This window comes from Triturus cristatus, chromosome 6 (genome assembly GCF_964204655.1).
Source record: "Triturus cristatus chromosome 6, aTriCri1.1, whole genome shotgun sequence".
NCBI lineage: Eukaryota > Metazoa > Chordata > Amphibia > Caudata > Salamandridae > Triturus > Triturus cristatus.
Window position 1 is genome coordinate 638,541,698 of NC_140589.1, and position 19,235 is coordinate 638,560,932.

At 42.5% G+C, this 19,235-nt stretch overlaps 1 protein-coding gene across 1 annotated transcript in view; it reads right to left on the reverse strand.

Annotated features, from left to right (window-relative positions):
- Window positions 1-19,235, reverse strand: part of UFL1 (UFM1 specific ligase 1) — a 332,333-nt gene that overhangs the window by 113,971 nt on the left and 199,127 nt on the right. The window contains exons 11-12 of the mRNA XM_085611135.1: window positions 7,797-7,917; window positions 3,545-3,667 (exon numbers count right to left, since the gene is read on the reverse strand). Of these exons, the coding sequence (XP_085467261.1) occupies window positions 3,545-3,667; window positions 7,797-7,917 (244 nt within the window). The remainder of the gene's footprint in view (window positions 1-3,544; window positions 3,668-7,796; window positions 7,918-19,235) is intronic.

A 19,235-nucleotide genomic window follows, 5' to 3' on the forward strand; every position in this document is an offset into this window, starting at 1 on the left:
CTTGAGTCCCTGAGACTTTAGAACAGAAGGCAAGCTCAGTTTCAAGCCCTTGGAGATCATCTTCTTCAAGCAAGTGGCAAAGCAAACTGCAAAGTCCTTTTCTCCTTTCCTTGGCAGCAAGTAGCCACTGCAGGACAACCCCAGACAGCAAACAGCACAGGGGCAGTATTCCTCCGCAGTTTATCGCTGTTCTCCACTTGATTTCCCAGAAGTGATCTAAAGTTCTGGGGTCTTGGCCCCAATATTTATACCAAAAAATAATTTCTTCTCTGAAGGCAGAGTGTGTCTGTACCCAGCCAAATCCAGTTCTATCTTCACTGGTGCAGCTTCCTGGCAGGAGGTGGAGACAGCATTGTTGTAGGCAGACCTGGCCCATTCAGGTGAAAAGGAAATCTCATCCCTCTACTCTAAATGCAGCCCAGGTCTATTCAGACCAGCACTGATTCATCCGACTTCTAGAGACACTGCCCCTCTTCAGCCCCTGTCATCCAAAAGCCAGACATGCAATACACAAACCTAGCAGAGGCACACAGGATGGTTAGGCATGAAAATACCCACTTTCTAAAAGTGGTATTTTCAAACACAGAATGCAAAAATGACCCTCACTAAAAGATGCACTTTAACATTCTGAGTTCAGGCATACTAAACTTTACTTTTCCATCTTTTTCCTAGGGTCAGTTATGTTTATAAGACGTTATATATAAACTCCCCATTCTGTCCTATGGGAACAGATAGCCTTGCAATAGCGAAAAACTAAATTGTAAGTATTTCACTATCAGGGCATGCCACACACATCAGAGCATGTCCTACCTTTCACAAACAATGCACCCTGCCCTGCACACGGGGGTACCTTGGACCTACCTTAGGGGTGACTAATTTGTAGAAAGGGTAATGTTTAGGGACTGGCAAGTGTGTGCACTTGCCAAATCGACACGGCAGACCCAGACTGCACACAGGCTCTGCAATGCAGGCTTGAGTCACATTTCACAGGTTGCTTTGGTGGGTGGCACAACCAGTGCTAAAGGCCCACCAGCGGCATTTGATTTACAGGCCCTGGGCACACATAGTGCACTGCACTAGGGTCTGACAAGTAAATCAAATAAGCCAATCATGGAATCACTAATCCATTACAATAATCTACAAAGGGGGCACTTGCACTTTGGCACTGAACAGCAAAAATAGAGACCAACACACAGCAAAACACAGGAAGAAAAGGCAGAAAATGGAAGGGAGACCCACACCAACGGTGCCAGGTCTAACAGCTCTTCATTTAGGTTATTGTGGATATTTGCCCTCGTCTTAAAAGGCTTGGCCCACATCACTGTAAAATGAAAATCACTCTTCCGGCTGCCTAGAAAACAAATACTTGACTTCAAAACCCTGTGACTGTTACAGAAATCATTTCACAGTAGGGCTACCTCTTAACATTATTCTTTCCATTATAGACCAATAAGATAAGGTTAGTCTCTCCTAACTGAATCAAACTACTTTGAGTTGCTCCAGGCCTCTTCTTAGAAATCTGGAACGTACCTGAACAGCAGTAAGGTCAAAAGATCACTGGACCATACTTGTACACAAGTAACAAACTGCTAAGTTTTTTTAAGAGTCATAGGTCTGGGTAATGAAATGATTTCCTTATCGGTGACTGATGCAAACTATGTTTCACAGGGAATATGTGCGGGTAGATTAGTCTAGGCCACCTAACGACTTCTGCAGACGCAGACCAGTGACTTCATCCTCTTCAAGGGCAGTTTCCTGGCTGAATGGAAGCTGGCAAGTCCCACTCAAAAACTTGAAGACCAGAGTTATCTCTTTTTGTCCAGCATGTCATTCAATGGGTCCCAACCCTACTGGCCTTTCTACATAGTTCAGTCACCCGCTGCCCAGAATAATAGCAGTAGATGGCACGAGTATGACCTTGTTTCTGGCCTAGGCACATCTGCCATTTGGTTTCTTGTGGGCTTGCAGGCAGTGCCAAAGGATTACTACAGAATACCCCAACAGTTGGGCAGTGGCGGCTGCTTCGGTACGGGGCAGGGGGGGAATGGATAAAAAACAATTGTTAAAACTTACCTTCTTCGCAGCCACCGCCGCCGCACCCTCTTCTCAGTTCTCACTCTGCAGTGCCAGAAGCGCCCAGGCTCCCAGCCTCTCCTGGCCAATCACGCCGCTACACGAGCAGCATCGTGATTGGTGTGAGTGACATATTTGGCCACTCAGGCAGCACCAGGGAGCCCAGGCATGTTCTCCACTGGGCTGTGCAACACAGCCCCATGAAGAACATGCTAAGTGCGCAAACAATCAAGCGCACTGTTGGAGTTGCAAAAAACACTCCTCACTGTGAACAGCCCGTCCGACCTGGCTGCAATCCCTCGCATAAAAATAAAATGATAATAATGTCGTGTTATTATCATTTTATTTTTAACACTGCTCAAATAGCAGTAAGGCGACGCTCCTCTGCCTTAGCGGAGGAACCGCCACTGCAGGTGGGAACTATGGAAACATGCTAATCTTCTTTGCATTTTCACCTTTCCTGCATTGGATACTGATTTGCAGTGATCTTTTTTTACGTGTCTGGTGCAATTCTGTGTTAATATTAGCAGGACGGTATGATAAAAGTACAGGGACACCTGTCCGGTTGTGCAGCTGTATGTCCTCCTATTAAATAATGAAAAGGGACGGTTGTCACTCTGTGTTATCGATTAAAATATGTCCCCAAGCCAGTATTTCTCAGGTGGGAGCGAGTCTGATTCCCAGAACCGCTGCGAAGCCTTCCTTTCTTCCGGTGAAATCTACGCTTCCCTTTGTGCACTTATCTTTCCCAATCAAAGTCTGGCAGTGAGAACCGCAGGTGCCTTGCGCTACTAATAAAATCAGACTGTACATGCGGTACGTGCTTGGCGGCGTATGGCACATCTAGCACCAAACACGTGACTGACGTGCACCTCCAACTGTGAATGCACTTTACACATGCCATACATATAAGGGTCATCTGATGATGCACTTGCAATTGAAGCGCGTCTTCTTTTAGTTGGGCACCTGCGCTTTTCTTTCAATAAGCAGGTAATTTATTAACATCCACTTCGGTGCAAGTGCCTTCATTGTTAAGGGACACCAGCATCCACTTTTGTTTTTCCGCCCCCATCTTTCCCACTCCTGTTTCAGTTAACATGGATGGCTAGTGCTCGTTTTTGTATGTGTTTTTGTTGGCAGTGGAGTGATTACACAAGGTTTCAAAACATTGCCATTTACAACGCCAATAGCTCTAAATCAAAGAAATGCGAGACCTACTGCATTTCTAATGCTTGTTTTGTTTTACCCCGACACCCTTTTCAATGCTTCCTCCTTACCAAAGGCAGCATAAGGCATACAGGTTACAGAATAATAGACTAGCACACAGAAAAGGTCAACAATCCTCATCTAATAGTAGATTTAAAAAAATTAGAAGGATGAATGCAAATAAGAAATAGAAATGGATGGTGAGGCTCGTCAGTCAAATAAACCGCAAAGTCAACCGGAGAGGCTAAGGAGAAAGATTACCAACTTGTGTTAGTCGTCACTGACTCCTCATCGCTGTCGTCATCTTTTCTTCCTTTCTTCTTGCTTTTCTTTATCTTGATTTCTCTCATATTTCCACAGCCTCCTGATCTCGTGCTGCCACTGCCCTCTAGTGAAAAATGTTCAAATTAGTCATTATGAAAAAGTTTAATGTAAGCACTTAAATGAAGAACACAAGGATCCTTGCCTCAGTGCCATGCATTCAGTCTGGAGTATATATTAGAACAGCATGTTTTAGGAGGAGGTGTATGTGTTACACAAGCTCAAAATAAACAAGACAACATGAGTTATGGAGCAACGAAATTAGAAATGGAGGTCGCCTACCAAAAACAGAAAAATGGAAATGTGCTGCCTTCATGGGTCACTCTTTACCCTCTACAACAGTTCTGAAACCAATCTCAAGATTTAAATTTTTAAAGTTTGAATATGGGTGGGTGTACCGTTATGATGCTTGTAATTCCCGACTCGTGACTACAAAAAATATTTCATCGGATATCGCAGGAGTGTGATTATTTTCCAGTCTTCAGTCACATGGAGGACACGAAAAACAACGGCTTCTTTAAAACACCGATACTCGATACCATGAGAGCGGAGCAGCACAGGGCATTTCGAGAACACGAGGGAGGTGATAAACACCCAAAAAAATAGCTCATATACCAAGGTAATAATGGAAAAGTAACCATGCAAATAAAAAGAAGTAATCACATTTCCAGAAGAGAAAGGTATTATTTTAAACGGGCGATAAACAAATTAAAAGCCTCTCTCGAATAAACAGCTGGTCAAAGAACTAGGAAAACTGTGGTAAGGAATTCACCTGCCTCACCATAAGCGTAACTTCCACTCCCTACAGAAGCTCTCCTCAAAAGCTCGCTCTGTACTAAGCTACAATATACACACATGTAAACATTTTAAAAACAGAGATTGGGGGGAGGTGAGTTCGGATACCAAAGCATTTTCCCCATTGACATATTGAAGGAGAGGAAATGTTAGTCTGGAGACAACTAAAATAAAGCCATTTTTTGCTACAAAATCAGTAATCTTCTGCCGGAACAGGGTCTGTTGTCATACATTAAGATCTATACAACAACTTTGCACCCCAACCAACCAGACCGCCCCGCTCGGTCAGCCCTACTACACAATGATAACACACAAAAAACGCCATGATATTCAACACCTCTGCCGCCACCGCCAAAACTGCAGACATCATGCACTCGGGAGCCCCTTCGGACCCCTACCCATGCTCCGCCAAAGGCTTAAAATTCATCTGCCCTGCCCTGCCCCCACTCTGATCCACAATGCCTCTCACCCACAGCCACCTTACTGGACACAAGGAAAAACACCACCATCCCGATTCTATTGAGACAAAAAAAACTGTGGATCCAAAAACATCAGCAAAATACAGACCTGTCTCCCTGCTACCCTACCCAGTTAAAATCCTGGAAAAAGTCTTCAACAAGAGACTGGCTGACTACCTCAATGCCAACCACCTTCTGGACCTGTCCCATAAAGGATTCAGACCAAACCACCAAAACTGCTATCAGCGCCGCAAACTACCACATCCGTCTAATCATGGACCAGGGCGGCGCTGTGGCCCTTTTCCTCCTCAACTTCTCCATGTGTTTCAACACAGTCCCTCGTCTGATCCTCATACAATGCCTCTACACAACAGAAATTTGTGGATCACTTCTCAGATGGATAAACTCCTTCCTCATAGTAGCACACAGACTGTTAGTATTGTTTCCTACACCTCTGAACTCTCCAACATGGTTTGCGGTGTACCCCAAGGCTAATATCTCAGCACCATGCTCTTCAATATCCACACACTCAAGCTCCTCAGGAAAATCTTCAGCTGGCTACTCCTCAAAACATACAATCACCCAAGCTCAAATTACCAGCAAGTTAGACTACGTCAATGCAATTTACGTGGGAACTCCACTAAACTCAGCAAAAGGTTCCAGGTCATATGCAATGCAGAAGCCAGACTTGCACTCACCCTTCGCCCCCCAATACCTGTATTCCCATTCACCTCAAAAACCTCCACTGGTAACCCATCCACAAATGCGTTCTTTTCAAACTACTTGCGCAAACATACAAAGTACTTCACAACCTAGGTCCGGCCTACCTTAATAGTCCCTTCAGTTTTCACATTCCCACCCGATACCTCCATGCCACCAACCTCCTGCTTGCCTTTGTTCACCTCATCCGAAGAGCTGAAAGTCGCGCCTTTTTGTTCCTGGTTCCTATAGCATGAAATAATCACACCCCTCACATCAGAAAAACTTAACACCCAAAATAATAACATTCCTATAGCCATAAACACCAGTCAGGGGATCCTCAGTTACACAGAGAGCCAAGAAGAGATACATACAAAAAGATTTCAGCTCAACAGACATGCAAGTCTGGAAATAAAACCAATACACAAAAGTTACTTTGCCCCTTACTAAATGGAAAAATTGCCCTCAAACCATAAACAACCTTGAAAAATAGTAATAAGTTGCAAGGAAAATAAAGGGCTGACAGACTTCACATAGATAATCCTCCCGGAGAAGAACAAGGACTGCAGGGATAATTAATGTGTGCAAACAAGGAAAACACAAACCTTTACAAAGGTAATATTTCCACAGCCCTTTAGATAATTCAAGGTCATAGAGTCTTCTTGCCAAGACATGTCGGAGATTTCAGTCAAAAGTGGAATGAAAAAAATTATGATCAAAGTGAAAATCTAACACAATCGTTAGAATACAATAAGCTGCTGTAAGCAAAACAGCGTTGGTCTCTGAAAAAACAGGGAGCATTCTTTACCACTGAACGTTCTTTAACACTGCTGGAACCACCATGAGTCATCTGGAAGAAGTAATTGGTACAAAGCCAGGGATATGAATCACTGAATTATCACTGTGTACAATAGCTGCCGACACTAAATATATTTTCCAATAAATGTTAGGCTCCCCACCGAACTGTGCAAACCATCAGACAGTAAACGTGTCAAACATTTTTAATGAAAAGAAAAAGAAAAAAAAGAATGTTTGTGATGCTTGTGCCAGCGAGTTAAGTCACAAAAGAAAAGACATTGCAAAGTGTTGAAACAAAGAAGCCCATTTTCACGTCCAAGGTCATGTGACAGGACCTGTATCATTTGCTGTAAAGTATTTTCTCAGAAAATAAAACATCAACTTTGAGTATGGAATTCATTCTGAAGAGAAAAAAGATGAGCATCTATGGCAGGGTTCAGATACAATTTGACACATTAAAGTTTAAATTTGATTTTCTCTGGTCATGTGAGGGATTTCAAAATCAAGTAAGAGTATTTCTAAATCTCTGTGAATCGTTGGTATCTGAAAGGCACATCCCGTGGACATCTGGAACTTCCTATGCACGAGGCTGAAACATGACATTTAGAAATGCCATTAGGGGCAAAGAGGTCGACTACAGAGCTCCACAGACTTAGATTATCCGGTGCAAGACTTCATTAGCAAGCTTCCATTGTGTAGAGAGTGGACCAAGCCAATTGTGGCCTCTGGCATACTTATTACTCCTATCTGCTAGCCTTTGCACTTGATAAGAAGAATAACCTACTCCCAATGCTCAATTTCCAGATATATTTTTAAGTCACTCGTTCAAGTAGAAAATGGCTGTTGATTTGTCTAGGTAAAAACATTCTCTTTAAGAAGCAGGGGAAAAAGCTTGCAGGAGAACAGCTTGAACCTATTGTTTAGAAATGTTTTAAAAGATTCTGTCAACAAACTAGCATGTGAAATACTTGTTAAGATTAAGAGAGTTGTTTATTTAGTGGGCAGAATAGGAGAACATTTCTGAGTGTGGCGCCTATAAGAAGTAGTTCAATACCCATAAACTTGTACATTTAAGGATGTTTCTTTCCCTTTTAGGAAAACCTAGTAATGTGCGCCTGTCGAATGCAGTGGTACTGTTTTTCCATGGTGGCAAGGAACCAATCTTTAATCTGGGTTTGAAGAAGGGCCTCATCTAGGATAAAATATTGTTTTCTGAAGCAAATTAATAATTTTGAAATTGCTAAGGTACATTTGAGTTTCCTTTACACATGCTGAATGTGCTACCTAGAGAAAATTCAAGATGGTTAATTGTTATGCTAAAAGTCAGCAATTTGCCCAAACCTAAGAATAATGATATAAAAGCCGACTTCTGACCTTTAGTTTTGCAAATGTATTAATTGTTATATAATACTTTCCTTTCAAATCGAGAATAATTCTGAACCCCACCTGTTGCCTTCTTTCGCCTCTCTTCCTTTTTGTCCTTTTTACTTGCAGTTGCATTTTCCAAAAGAGAGGCCTGCTTGAAATCATCTTCTGTGATCAAATAAACGGGGCTACTTTTCATTTCCTACAACATAAAAGATGCTCACAATCAGCCACTGCGTCTACACCACATGAAAAACAAGAAATCATGACACCTGACTTTTAGATAAAATCTTCTGGAAATAACGCCATAAACATGTGCCCAAACATTCCTCATAAAAGCGTGAGATTCCAGCAAAGCTTTCAAAGCTATGTGGTAGATGGGAATATGTAAACAATGAAAGGTTTCAAAAAATGAGTTATGTATGCAACGAGCACTACTATACAAGTTAGAAATACTATAAATAAACCAGCCAAATAAAGAATACTCCTCTAAAACAAACTAACAACGATGAAGTGCAAAGAAGTGTCTCCATGTAAAAGATGTTAGAATGAGGAACATGGTACATACCTTTAAATCCTGTACTTCCCGTTACCTCCTCAATGGGTTATCCTCATTGCAGTCCTCGCTTTCATAAAGAGTTACCTTCTTGTCGAGACAGACTTACAAACCAATTTACCAAATTACCACAACAAAAATCTAATAACAGTTTTGTTTAAAGAAAAAATCCAGGATGTTAGTTTCTCCTCCATCTCTAGTGAATCCTTGAAAACCCACCAAATGCTTGTTTTATATGGAACTGGGAGATGGAATGAGTGATATTAGGACTATGATGAGGAAGACCCTGGTTCAGTATAATGGAGATTATCGGTAGGTAATCAACACATTATCTCCTCATTGGATCACCCTTGTCACAGTCCTTAATTCATGAGGATATACCAAGCCATCTTGAGTTTGGACAATGAAGACCAACTTGAGTAACAAATATTTTATTCACCACATTCATAAAAGCAGATAAAGAAAAATTATGTGACTGAATTTAAAACTGATGTAGGCAGAGCACCCTCAAAAGTAGAGATTACATTAAAATAATAGTGACAAACAAAAGTTGTTGTCAAAGCCTATGTGGCTATCCTGCAAATTTCTGACACTGAGACCCCTTTGACTTCTGCTTGGGTGCTGCTGCACCTCTGGTTGACCTACTCAAAATAAGTGAAGGAAAGACCATTTTGACTTGGAACAGGGTCTGCAAATGGCCATCCTAAAACAGCAACTAATAGTGGCTGTAGTCAGCTAATGACTTCAACCATTTGCTGCAAGGGTCACCAACAAAGATTGACAGCATCTGAATTATACTTTACAGTCCAAGTAGATGAATATTTAGTAGATGTAGTCGACTTTCTTCCTCATTGGAAGGGTTTGGAACTAAAATTAGAAGACTCATTTTCTGTTCTAGATGAAACATATGAACAAACGTTTGACCTTAAGGAAGCACCTTCAATAACAAAGTTACCTGCCAAATGTTCATGTAAGCATCATCTATGATCAAGGGCGTCATTTGTCCCAATCTTCTAGTTGAAGTTACCATTGAAAAAAGCAACCTTGGCAGAAAAAATAGAAGATGGGATTGTACATACTGGCTCAAATGGAGGCTACTGGACACTAAAGGAAGATCATAAGACTGAATCAGGAAATGAATAGGTCTGCGATTTTGAAAACGTATGAGCAATTTACCTGCAAACAATCTTATCCGAGAAATGGAATTACCATGCTGTCTAAAGTACTTGATGGTTGCCTACTAGACCATTAGTGAAGAAGCAGACAAACCCAGTGTAAAACGGTCTTTACGGAAATTCAATATCCTAAACAGATCACATGAAATAGTATTAAAGGGCCTCTCAAAACACCAACTCGAAAACCCAACTTTCTAATTATGCATCACACACATGCGATCATACCCAGGTACAATAGTGTGGGAAACAAAATATTATAAATCGAATTACAAAGTTGAGATTGATCTGGCTTCTAATCTAATAAGTATTGATAATCTGGGCACTATGGCTAATGTTCACCTTTAATAATTTGATCTGATAAAAAAGCTCTGTACCGTCAAGCCCTTTCCACAAGAACCTTTAAAAAGTTACTAATCTTATTAATATTCAATTTTGCAAGAAAAGTGTTTAACAAACTCTGCATTGGTCTAATTACATCTTAAGTAAGGATTTGTTATTAAATAACACAGACATGTTGCCAATGATCTGAAATGGCACCGCAACAAACAATGTGATGGAAGGAATGATTGAATTAGTATCAACCACAGCTCTATTAGGAACAGTCCAGCCAGACCGGCAAGGCGTGGTAACCTGTAGACGGGCACCCAAGCAATCAGAGACTATTTCAGCCCACTTAAGCCTCATTAATGCAATATAGCTTGAGTTCAGTGGCACAGTGAGCAAGGATCCCACATCTGGGTCAAACCACCGCATTTAGGGAGTATATTTCAACAGACAACAAGAGGAATACTTGAATTAATCTTAGCCATTGGCAATCGCTTGGGCCCCATCACAGTCTATTGTTTTTTGCCCACTATGCCATATCAGACAGAAACCTTTGAGCGGCAAACTAAACCTCCAAGGAAATAGAAAATATGCTGAAAATGATATACAAGTTGTAAAAAATATAATTATCTTGGAATTATATTTCAGAAGCAGATACATTTTGGCTGACATACTAAAATCTAAGGCAACTACTATGGCAATGGGCTTGTAACGTCGATTTTCAGATATGGGTAGGCGGAACAAGACGGGTCTGGTTAAAGAATACATTATTAAAATTACTCTACATGGAAAGAAATGCACAGCCCCAAAGCTATTTAAATACTCTGAGAAAATTGAAGGAGAATTGTGCAGAGATTTTTATTTTATTTTTTTTAACATAAAAGCTTGTTTACAGAGACAATTCAACTTGAATTAAAATGGCTGGACAGAGCTTTACGGGTTGTGGTCAAACCTTAGATACTTATGTAAATTTCCATTAGCCTACCTAAAAAAAATAATTGGGGGCTGATCTTTGGAAGGCTGGCTTATAATTTAAATATTTATTACACATGCTCCCAATTGTAAATGAATAAATAAATATATATTATATAAATATTTCACCAAATGCCGCTCTTGACCTGCCGAACACCGTAGAACGGATGCCTCCGTAATGTGTGAGCAGCTTCACATCAATTAATTTGCCACCAAAATTCCAACAGGAACAGGGAGCACTCTGCAGGATATTAAAAATAAAATGTTATTGCTGATCACACCAGTAGACGAGTTTCAGCAAACTACCTTTTTCAAATAAGGGTTCCCAAGTAGGGTCACATGATTGTTCTTTAAAATATCCAAGCACTCACTCCTATAGGATCGCAAGTTGTTAACTATGGAGATGCGTTGTTCTGTCTGCCTTTTCTTCTTACAGCCAGCGTGTAGCCATCTTTGAATGTTTCAGTCCGAATTAATGGCAGTGTCTTTAGACAAATGATAGCTTAGGTAGTCCTTATTACTAGATTACATCACCGCACAACACAATCTTGTAATACGTTGGATGCATTTATTCACACAAGAGTGATATTGATTTCTGGTGCAATTCCTGGTATCTATTCCCTCACATGACTGGGGGCTGGGTTTGCTCCTACCTATGGGAGGACTGCAGGACTATTTAAAGGCGGGATGTGGCACCAATTCTGGTCAACAGCGGCATCTGAAGAAGGCTCGATGGCCGAAATGCATTATACCCAACGCTGTTTATTAAAAAGCTTCAACTTGGATTCCCCGTGTGGCCTCTTCCTTGCGCTCATCAGAGGGGTTTGTGTGGATATATATATATATATATATATATATATAGATAGATAGATCGATATATATATATATATATATATATAGAGATATTATCTACTGGGGGTCGCCAGTAGATAGTTATAGTGAGGACCGTGTTTCCATAGGAAATCCGCAACATTCTATTTGGAATAACTTTGGCGCCGGTTGACGAATCCTCGCAAAATTTTCAAAATAGGTGGGGCGCTCCGCTCTGCTCCGCCCCTGAAAGTCTCGGGGTGATTCGTCAAGCGGGGGCCGAGAAAAAAGGGGGGTCCCAAAACACGTTTTCCCCATGCATTTTTCCATAGGGACCTTTAGTCCAAGGTACAGCCCGAACGGCTGAACAGAATTACTTGAAATTTGGCAGAGAGGTAGTCCTCAGGTCAGGGAAGTGCCTTTTGCAGGTCTGGTGTCAATCTGTTCAGTAGTTCCTGAGAAAATCAAAAGTAAAATCATATATATGTGGGCGGAGCCTAACCACACATCTCAACCTGAGATCTGATTGGCTGTCAGCACTTCATCCAAGAAGTGTTGGCAGCCATCTTGGGACCAATATACATGATAGCACCTCATTAAAAATCATTGCAGTTAATAGAAGGTTTTAAGACTTTAGTTACATTATAAATCATTTGTTGATGGTACCATACTCATTTTAGGAATTGTGGTATGTTCTAAGGTGATTTCACCATGTGAAAAAGCCTTCTGCTGGGATATCATGATTGAGAGAAAAATATTTTCTCATGCTTTTCCCACAGAGGTTTGGAAGGTGATCTATAAGCTAAACTGAGAGCATATTTTCTGTAAATTCACATTATCTTTCTCAGTCATGTGAGAATGAAGTCTGACATTCTCAGCTCAGTAAAACATGTACATCCAACAAGGGCAGAGACTGTAAGTTGATTCCTTTGTGTTCTACTGCAGCTTCCCAGAGTGTTCCAAAGAACAACTAGAGCGCTAACAGTCCTACTTATGATAAACGTGTGGCACACCTGAAGCCATCTTGCTTGGATTAAAGTGGTAACTCTTAAAACATTTAATTTAAAAAGGAACAAAATGAGGGGGTTCATTTTTCCATAAAAAGTATAATTAGTGCTGCAGAAAGAAAAATGAGGGCACATTTTGAGTGACTTCTCAAATCCTCTTCTATTTCATTAGAAAATTCTGATATGCAGACTGAAACATGCACTTTCAATACCAGCAGCAGTTTTCCCTGGTGAGCAGTAGCTTTACTACAGTGATCTAATGAGCAAAAAGATTGTTAACATTCTGAATTTATGGCAAATGTGTGACACATCTGAATGCCTTCTTGATGGAATCAAAGTAAAAAACTGAAAGTATTTCCTACTGAGGAGACTGCAGTAAATGAGGAAATTAGGAAACTTCATAACAAATAACTCTCCCAAGATGGCCACCAGAGACAAAAGAGCCCAAATGTAGCCCAAATATCACCCAGATGTAGCCCAAGTATAGCCCAATGACAGAATGTCCCAGAGTGTTCTTAAAAACAACTAGAGCGCTTACTGTCTTCATTATGACAAAAGTATGGCACACCTGAAGCCATCTTGATTGGAATAAACTGGTAACACTTAAAACATTTAATTTAAAAAGGAACACAATGAGGGGGTTCATTTTGCCATAGAAATTATGATTAATGTTGAAGAAAGAAAATGAGGGCACATTTTGAGTGACTTCTCAAATCCTCTTCTATTTCATTAAAAAATTCTGACATGCAGACTGAAACATGCACTTTTAATACCAGGAGCAGACTTCCATGGTGAACAGTAGTTTTACTACAGTGATCCAATGACCAACTAGAGTGCTAACATTCAGAATTTATGGCAAATGTGTGACATATCTGAATACCTTCATGATGGAATCAAAGTAAAAAACTGAAAGCATTTCCTACTGAGGAGACTGCAGTACATGAGGAAATTAGGAAACTTCATAACAAATAAATCTCCCAAAATGGCCACCGGAGACAAAAGAGCCCAAATGTAGCCCAAAATCACCCAGATGTAGCCCAAATATAGCCCAATGACAGAAGTGTGCAAAACACTTATTATTTTGTGTTTTTGCAGTGTTATATAGTGCAGACTTGTCAGGTATTGGAGTGCTTTACATGAGCATTGGTTACATCACACAAGAACAAATTCATTTTGGTTGTAGATATGGGGAGACTAAGTGATTTGACCAGAATCACAGAATGTCGAGCTGAAGCAGAAACTCCAACCTGGTCCCCAGTTGCAAAGTCTGCAGTTCTGGAAGTAACACCACATCCTCTCCCCTAAGTGCAACATTTATTCAAGTGGTCAACTGGATAAAAAAACATAAAGATGAGAAATAATTTAAAAGTGCTTTGTCGCTATTTGAAAACTCAGAAAATATGTCCTTATTTTAGTCTTTTAGAGCACTAACCATAATTTTGATGCCAATAAGACCCTCTCATATATGTAATTTCTAAAGAAAATGCTCTAGGTATTACAGTTTTGATTACATCAAGATGACGTCAGGCGTTCCACACTTTTGTAATAAATATAGAATGTTAGCAATCTAGTTGTTCATTAGGATACTGTTGAGAGGCAGAGGCCAGGGCCACGGACTCTGAAAATTGAAGGCAGCTAGGAGGGTGCAAAGGCAACAATTTAACCACACTGAGCAGGCAGGAAGGGCCGTGGCAGCACAACAGACTATGGAGGGCAGTGGAAAGGGGGGCAGAGGCAACAAACCAACAATACAGGGCTTGCAAGAGAGGCTGTGGCAATGTAATAGACCATTGTGGGCAGAAGGAAGAGGCAATGGTAGTACAACCATACATGCCAACAGACCCGATTCAGCCAGGAAACGTCCAATGTTTTTAAGCTCAAATGGGCTTTATTTGATCTGTCTCCTGTCTACAATCTCCTCTTTTTCAATGCAACTCAAAGGGGAAAATCAATACCCCAAGCTTTTTTCAAAATCTCCCTCTTACCAAGTTCAAAATGTTCGCAACTATGGTACATTGGATCATGGAAGGAAATGGGGTAGGGACATGGACTTGGATAACAGAGGACAGGAGGGACATGGAGAGGTGCACCAAACTGACCCTGCAGGGCAGGCATCAGGGTTTGCAGCAGCACAATACACCACACAGGGCATGCGGGACGGAAGTGCAGCAAACAATCCATAGAAAGCAAGAGGGAGGGGACAGGACCATGCACATGGACAACAGAGAACAGAGGGGAAAGAGGCAATGGTAGCTAGCGGACCATAATGGACAGACAGGAGAGAAAGCTGCTGCATAACAGACCATAAAGGGCAGGAGGGACGGATCAGGGGCATTACAATGGAACAGACAAGCCAGGAGGGAGGGAGTAGGGGTCTGCACATGTAAACAGAGGGCTGGGGGCAAGGGGGCAGGGCAGGAGCAGCAAGATAGCCATGGAGGTCAGGCAGGATGGGCACTAGAAGCAAGACACACCATGAAGAGCAACAGTGAGACTGTGATGGCATACACACAGACCATGGAGGGAAGGTGGGAGGGGGTCAGGGGCAGCTAACTGACCACACAGGGAAGGTGGGAGGGGCCATGGCAGCACAGAAGACCATGCATGGCAAGTGGGAGGGTTAGTGGCAGCACAATGGCTATGATGGGCAAGAAGGAGGGTGCAGGGGCATGCACAAAGGACGATGGAGGATAGAAGGGAGTGTCAGGACCTGTGCACAGACAAGAAATTTCAGGGGAAGGGGCCTCACAACAGACCGCACGGGGCAGGCAGGAGGAGCATTTGCAGCACAACAGACCAGGGAGGGCAGAAGGGTGTGGCAGTACAATGGACCATGTGGACAGGAGGAAGAGGATAGGGGCATGGCATGTGGACAGGCAGGGTGGAGGTGGCAGGGACAGGTTACAGTCATCTGACAATGCTAGGCAGGTGGGAGTGGAGTGGCAGCTCAACAGAACACTCAGAGTAGATAGGAGTGGCAGGTCCATGGAACATGGTGGGCAAAAAGGATGGAGCAGGGGCATGCACAAAGACATCGGAGGGCAGGGGGAAGGAGAATAGGGGCAGCAAGCTAAGCACAGAGTTTAAGCAGGAGGTCAATGATGGGACATAGAATTGGGCAATGGAGGGCAGGAGGAGTGGACTGGTACATCATACTAAATTGAGGGCAGTGGCAGCACATCAGACCATGCATGGCAGGAGGGAGGAGGCTAGTCCATGGATTCACACAACAGAGGATAGGTAGGAGGGGGATGGGGCAGCAAGCTAACTGTTCAGAGAAGGCGGGTATTAGGAACTTTATTGTTTTTAAAACGTGTGTCTGTGCGAACTACTTAAAATATGAACAAGTATGCAGCATAATCTCACTTTTATTCAGGAAGAAGAGGACGTTTGTGACTGTGACTCCGGGCTCACTTGGCAGAAACACCCCCTGACCCTCCACCCCCTATCGCAAAATGTAATGCCCGTGAAAAGGGTAGGTGAACACAGTGTTATATAGAACATAGTCCTGAGAGCACGATTGAAAACGAAAACTAGATATTAGTGTATGGTATAAACTATGCACCAAAAAGTGTGATACAAGATGAACCGAGCGTGAAATATAATATGCAATACATTGTGCGCAATGACAGATTCATTGGAGAGCGCGAGATAGCACAGGCACTAGCGCGTGCTATGCGATATGCGCCTTGGAGTGTAATATGCACAGGGCAGTGTTGTGTAACCTAACTAGTCTCTAAAGTTGTAATATAAAATATGTGCTGGGGAGTGTAACGTTGCATATGCACTGTGACAAAGATATGGATCCCAGATTGTAATATGTATGGCATAGCACTGTGCGTTATAACATAGGCATCGAGGAAGGCACGTTAGATGGGGCAATATAACCCGTGCGAAGACAAGTGTGGCATGACATATTCACGGGGTGGTGTTACAGTGCACATGGGCTAGAGAGTGTCATAGCATATGCACTAGCTAGTGGAATACAACACAGAGGTGTGTGGCACTCAGCAGGCAATGGTGGGTGTAACACAGCATTGGGCTCTGCCAGGAGCGCGCTGTGACTCTCAAGTGATGTTCGTCCCCTTTCCAGAGAGTAAAATAAAAAGTATTACACATCCGGCAGTGGATGTGTGTTTTATTAATCGTGAGGGGGGTCTCTTGCATAGTTTGTCGAATTTTTGTCGAATCCCCTTTGAATGGCTTGGTGTGCATGTGTATTAAATGTGCCCGTCAATAGCTACCCATGTTTGTATAAATAAACGACAAGGGTGTCTACCGGGATTAGGCACGGTAGGGCATCAGACATGTCAGAGCTTCACTAGTGGTGTAAATACATTCCACGTGGATTCATTGTATGCATAGTTGCCTTTTAATGAATATAACGCAAATCGTCATGGTGATAGGTACGTACGGTTTGTCCAGCATGTCCTAGGTGTGTCTATAAATATATATTTTTTTTAAATAATAAAAAACAGTGGCCGGCCCTGGGGATTGGGGTAAAAAAAATATAATTAGGAGAAGGCCCTGGGGGATGGGGTCATCAGGGCCAATAAATTAGAATAAGAAGGGGAACCACACAGCCCCCCTTCTTAAAAAATTAAAATAAATAAAAGACTGGCATCGTGCCGGAGGCGACGCCCCCTCCTTGCAGCACTCGGCAAACGCGCCCCCTGGCGAGTTGTAAGTTGGGGAATTAATTCCTCTTCAATACTGAGGGTCCCTGAGGGCCAACTAGCCCAACAGGCATCTCCAGTATGCGCCAGGGAGCTGCGCTGCAGACAGGTGTTCTGAGGCCAAGCCCCTTTTTACACCTCTCTGCAACGCAGCTCTGTGGCGCTTACTGGAGGTACCTAGTGGTCTAGTTTGACCCTAGGGACCCTTAGGATTTAAGGGGACTTAATCTCTCAACTTAGAACAGCCACAGGGCGCGTTTACACAGTGGTGAAGGGAGGGGACGAGGCCTGAGGTGACGTGTGCAAACACGCACTATGGCACGTTTTAAATTGGGGATATAATTTCCCTTCAATACTGAGGGCCCCTGGGGGCTAACTAGCCCACCAAGTGCTTCCAGTAAGCGCCACTGACCTGCATTGCAGAGAGGTGGTCCAGGCCATGCCACTTTTTACACCTCTCTCCAACGCAGCTCTGTGGCACTTACTGGAGGTACCTAGTGGGCTCAACTTAGAACAGCCACAGGGCGCGTTTACACAGTGGTGAAGGGAGGGGACGAGGCCTGAGGTGACGTGTGCAAACACGCACTATGGCACGTTTTAAATTGGGGATATCATTTTCCTTCAATACTGAGGGCCCCTGGGGGCTAACTAGCCCACCAAGTGCTTCCAGTAAGCGCCACTGAGCTGCATTGCAGAGAGGTGGTCCAGGCCATGCCACTTTTTACACCTCTCTCCAACGCAGCTCTGTGGCACTTACTGGAGGTACCTAGTGGGCTAGTTGGACCCTAGGGACCCTCAGGATTCAAATGAACTTAATCTCCCAACTAAAAACGGACACAGGGCGTGTTTACACAGTGGTGAAGGGAGGGGACGGGGCCTGAGTTAACATGTGCAAAAACGCCCTGTGGCCTGTTTTAAGAGGTAGTTTTAATCCCCCTGCCCTATTATATACTAGGGGCTTACAGAGGAGGTCATGCTAATCACAGGGGGACCCCAACGCATAATGTTCCCTAGTGTATGTAGGTGTTTTCACTGTATTCTAAGTGTCTTTTAACATAGCACTGGCTCTAGGACTGGTTAGTCAGACTCAGTTACCACCAGTATCCGTCTGAAAAAGTTGAGGGTACAGGATGATTTTGCAACAAGGCTTCTTTCTGATCTTCTTTTTGTTCTTTCTGCACGTTATCCTTCTTCCTGCACTTTTCTTCGTCTTTGAGGACTTCTGTTGCTTCTTTCTGCACTTCTTTTTTTTCTTTCTGTGCATTTTTTCTAATTTCTTCACATGTCCTATCTCTGTAGGCATAGTTAGAAATTAGCATTTAAAAAACCTTTGAAATTCACAGAAAAAACCATAGGTTTCAGGCACGTTATAGTTAGGAATTAACATTTAAAACACCTCAGAAATTCACTGAAAAAACCATAGGTTTCAGGGGTGTTATAGTTAGCTGGACTTTTCACTTGTACAAAACCATTGAAATTCCCCCGTTATAGTTAGTTCAGCTAACTATAACTCAAGTGCCCGCAATGCACTGCTGATGACGTCACATATTACATCACTCATGACATGGTCAGTGACATCACTCATGACATCACTGATGACATCTCAAATGACATCACTGATGACATCACTGATGACATCATCCTTGTGATAGAGTGGCAGACCTCCTCTCACCCTAATATAACCTTTGATACACACATTCAAAAATAGAGACTACAATTTTCAAAACAATGGACATACCAATACCAGTTACAACAACCTCTTCGGTAATTCTAAGATCCACATACACATCCACTCATTCACCAACAGTCCTATACAGTCACTCATACATGTACTCACTCATCATATGTACTCATACACCTATACATCCTGTTACACAATGCCACTCATCCATAGAGTTACTCACACACATAGTCACTCATGCTAATAAAGAATCAAACATACATTTACTTGCATATACAGTTATACACACACCACCACACTTACTTCTACAGAAACTTAC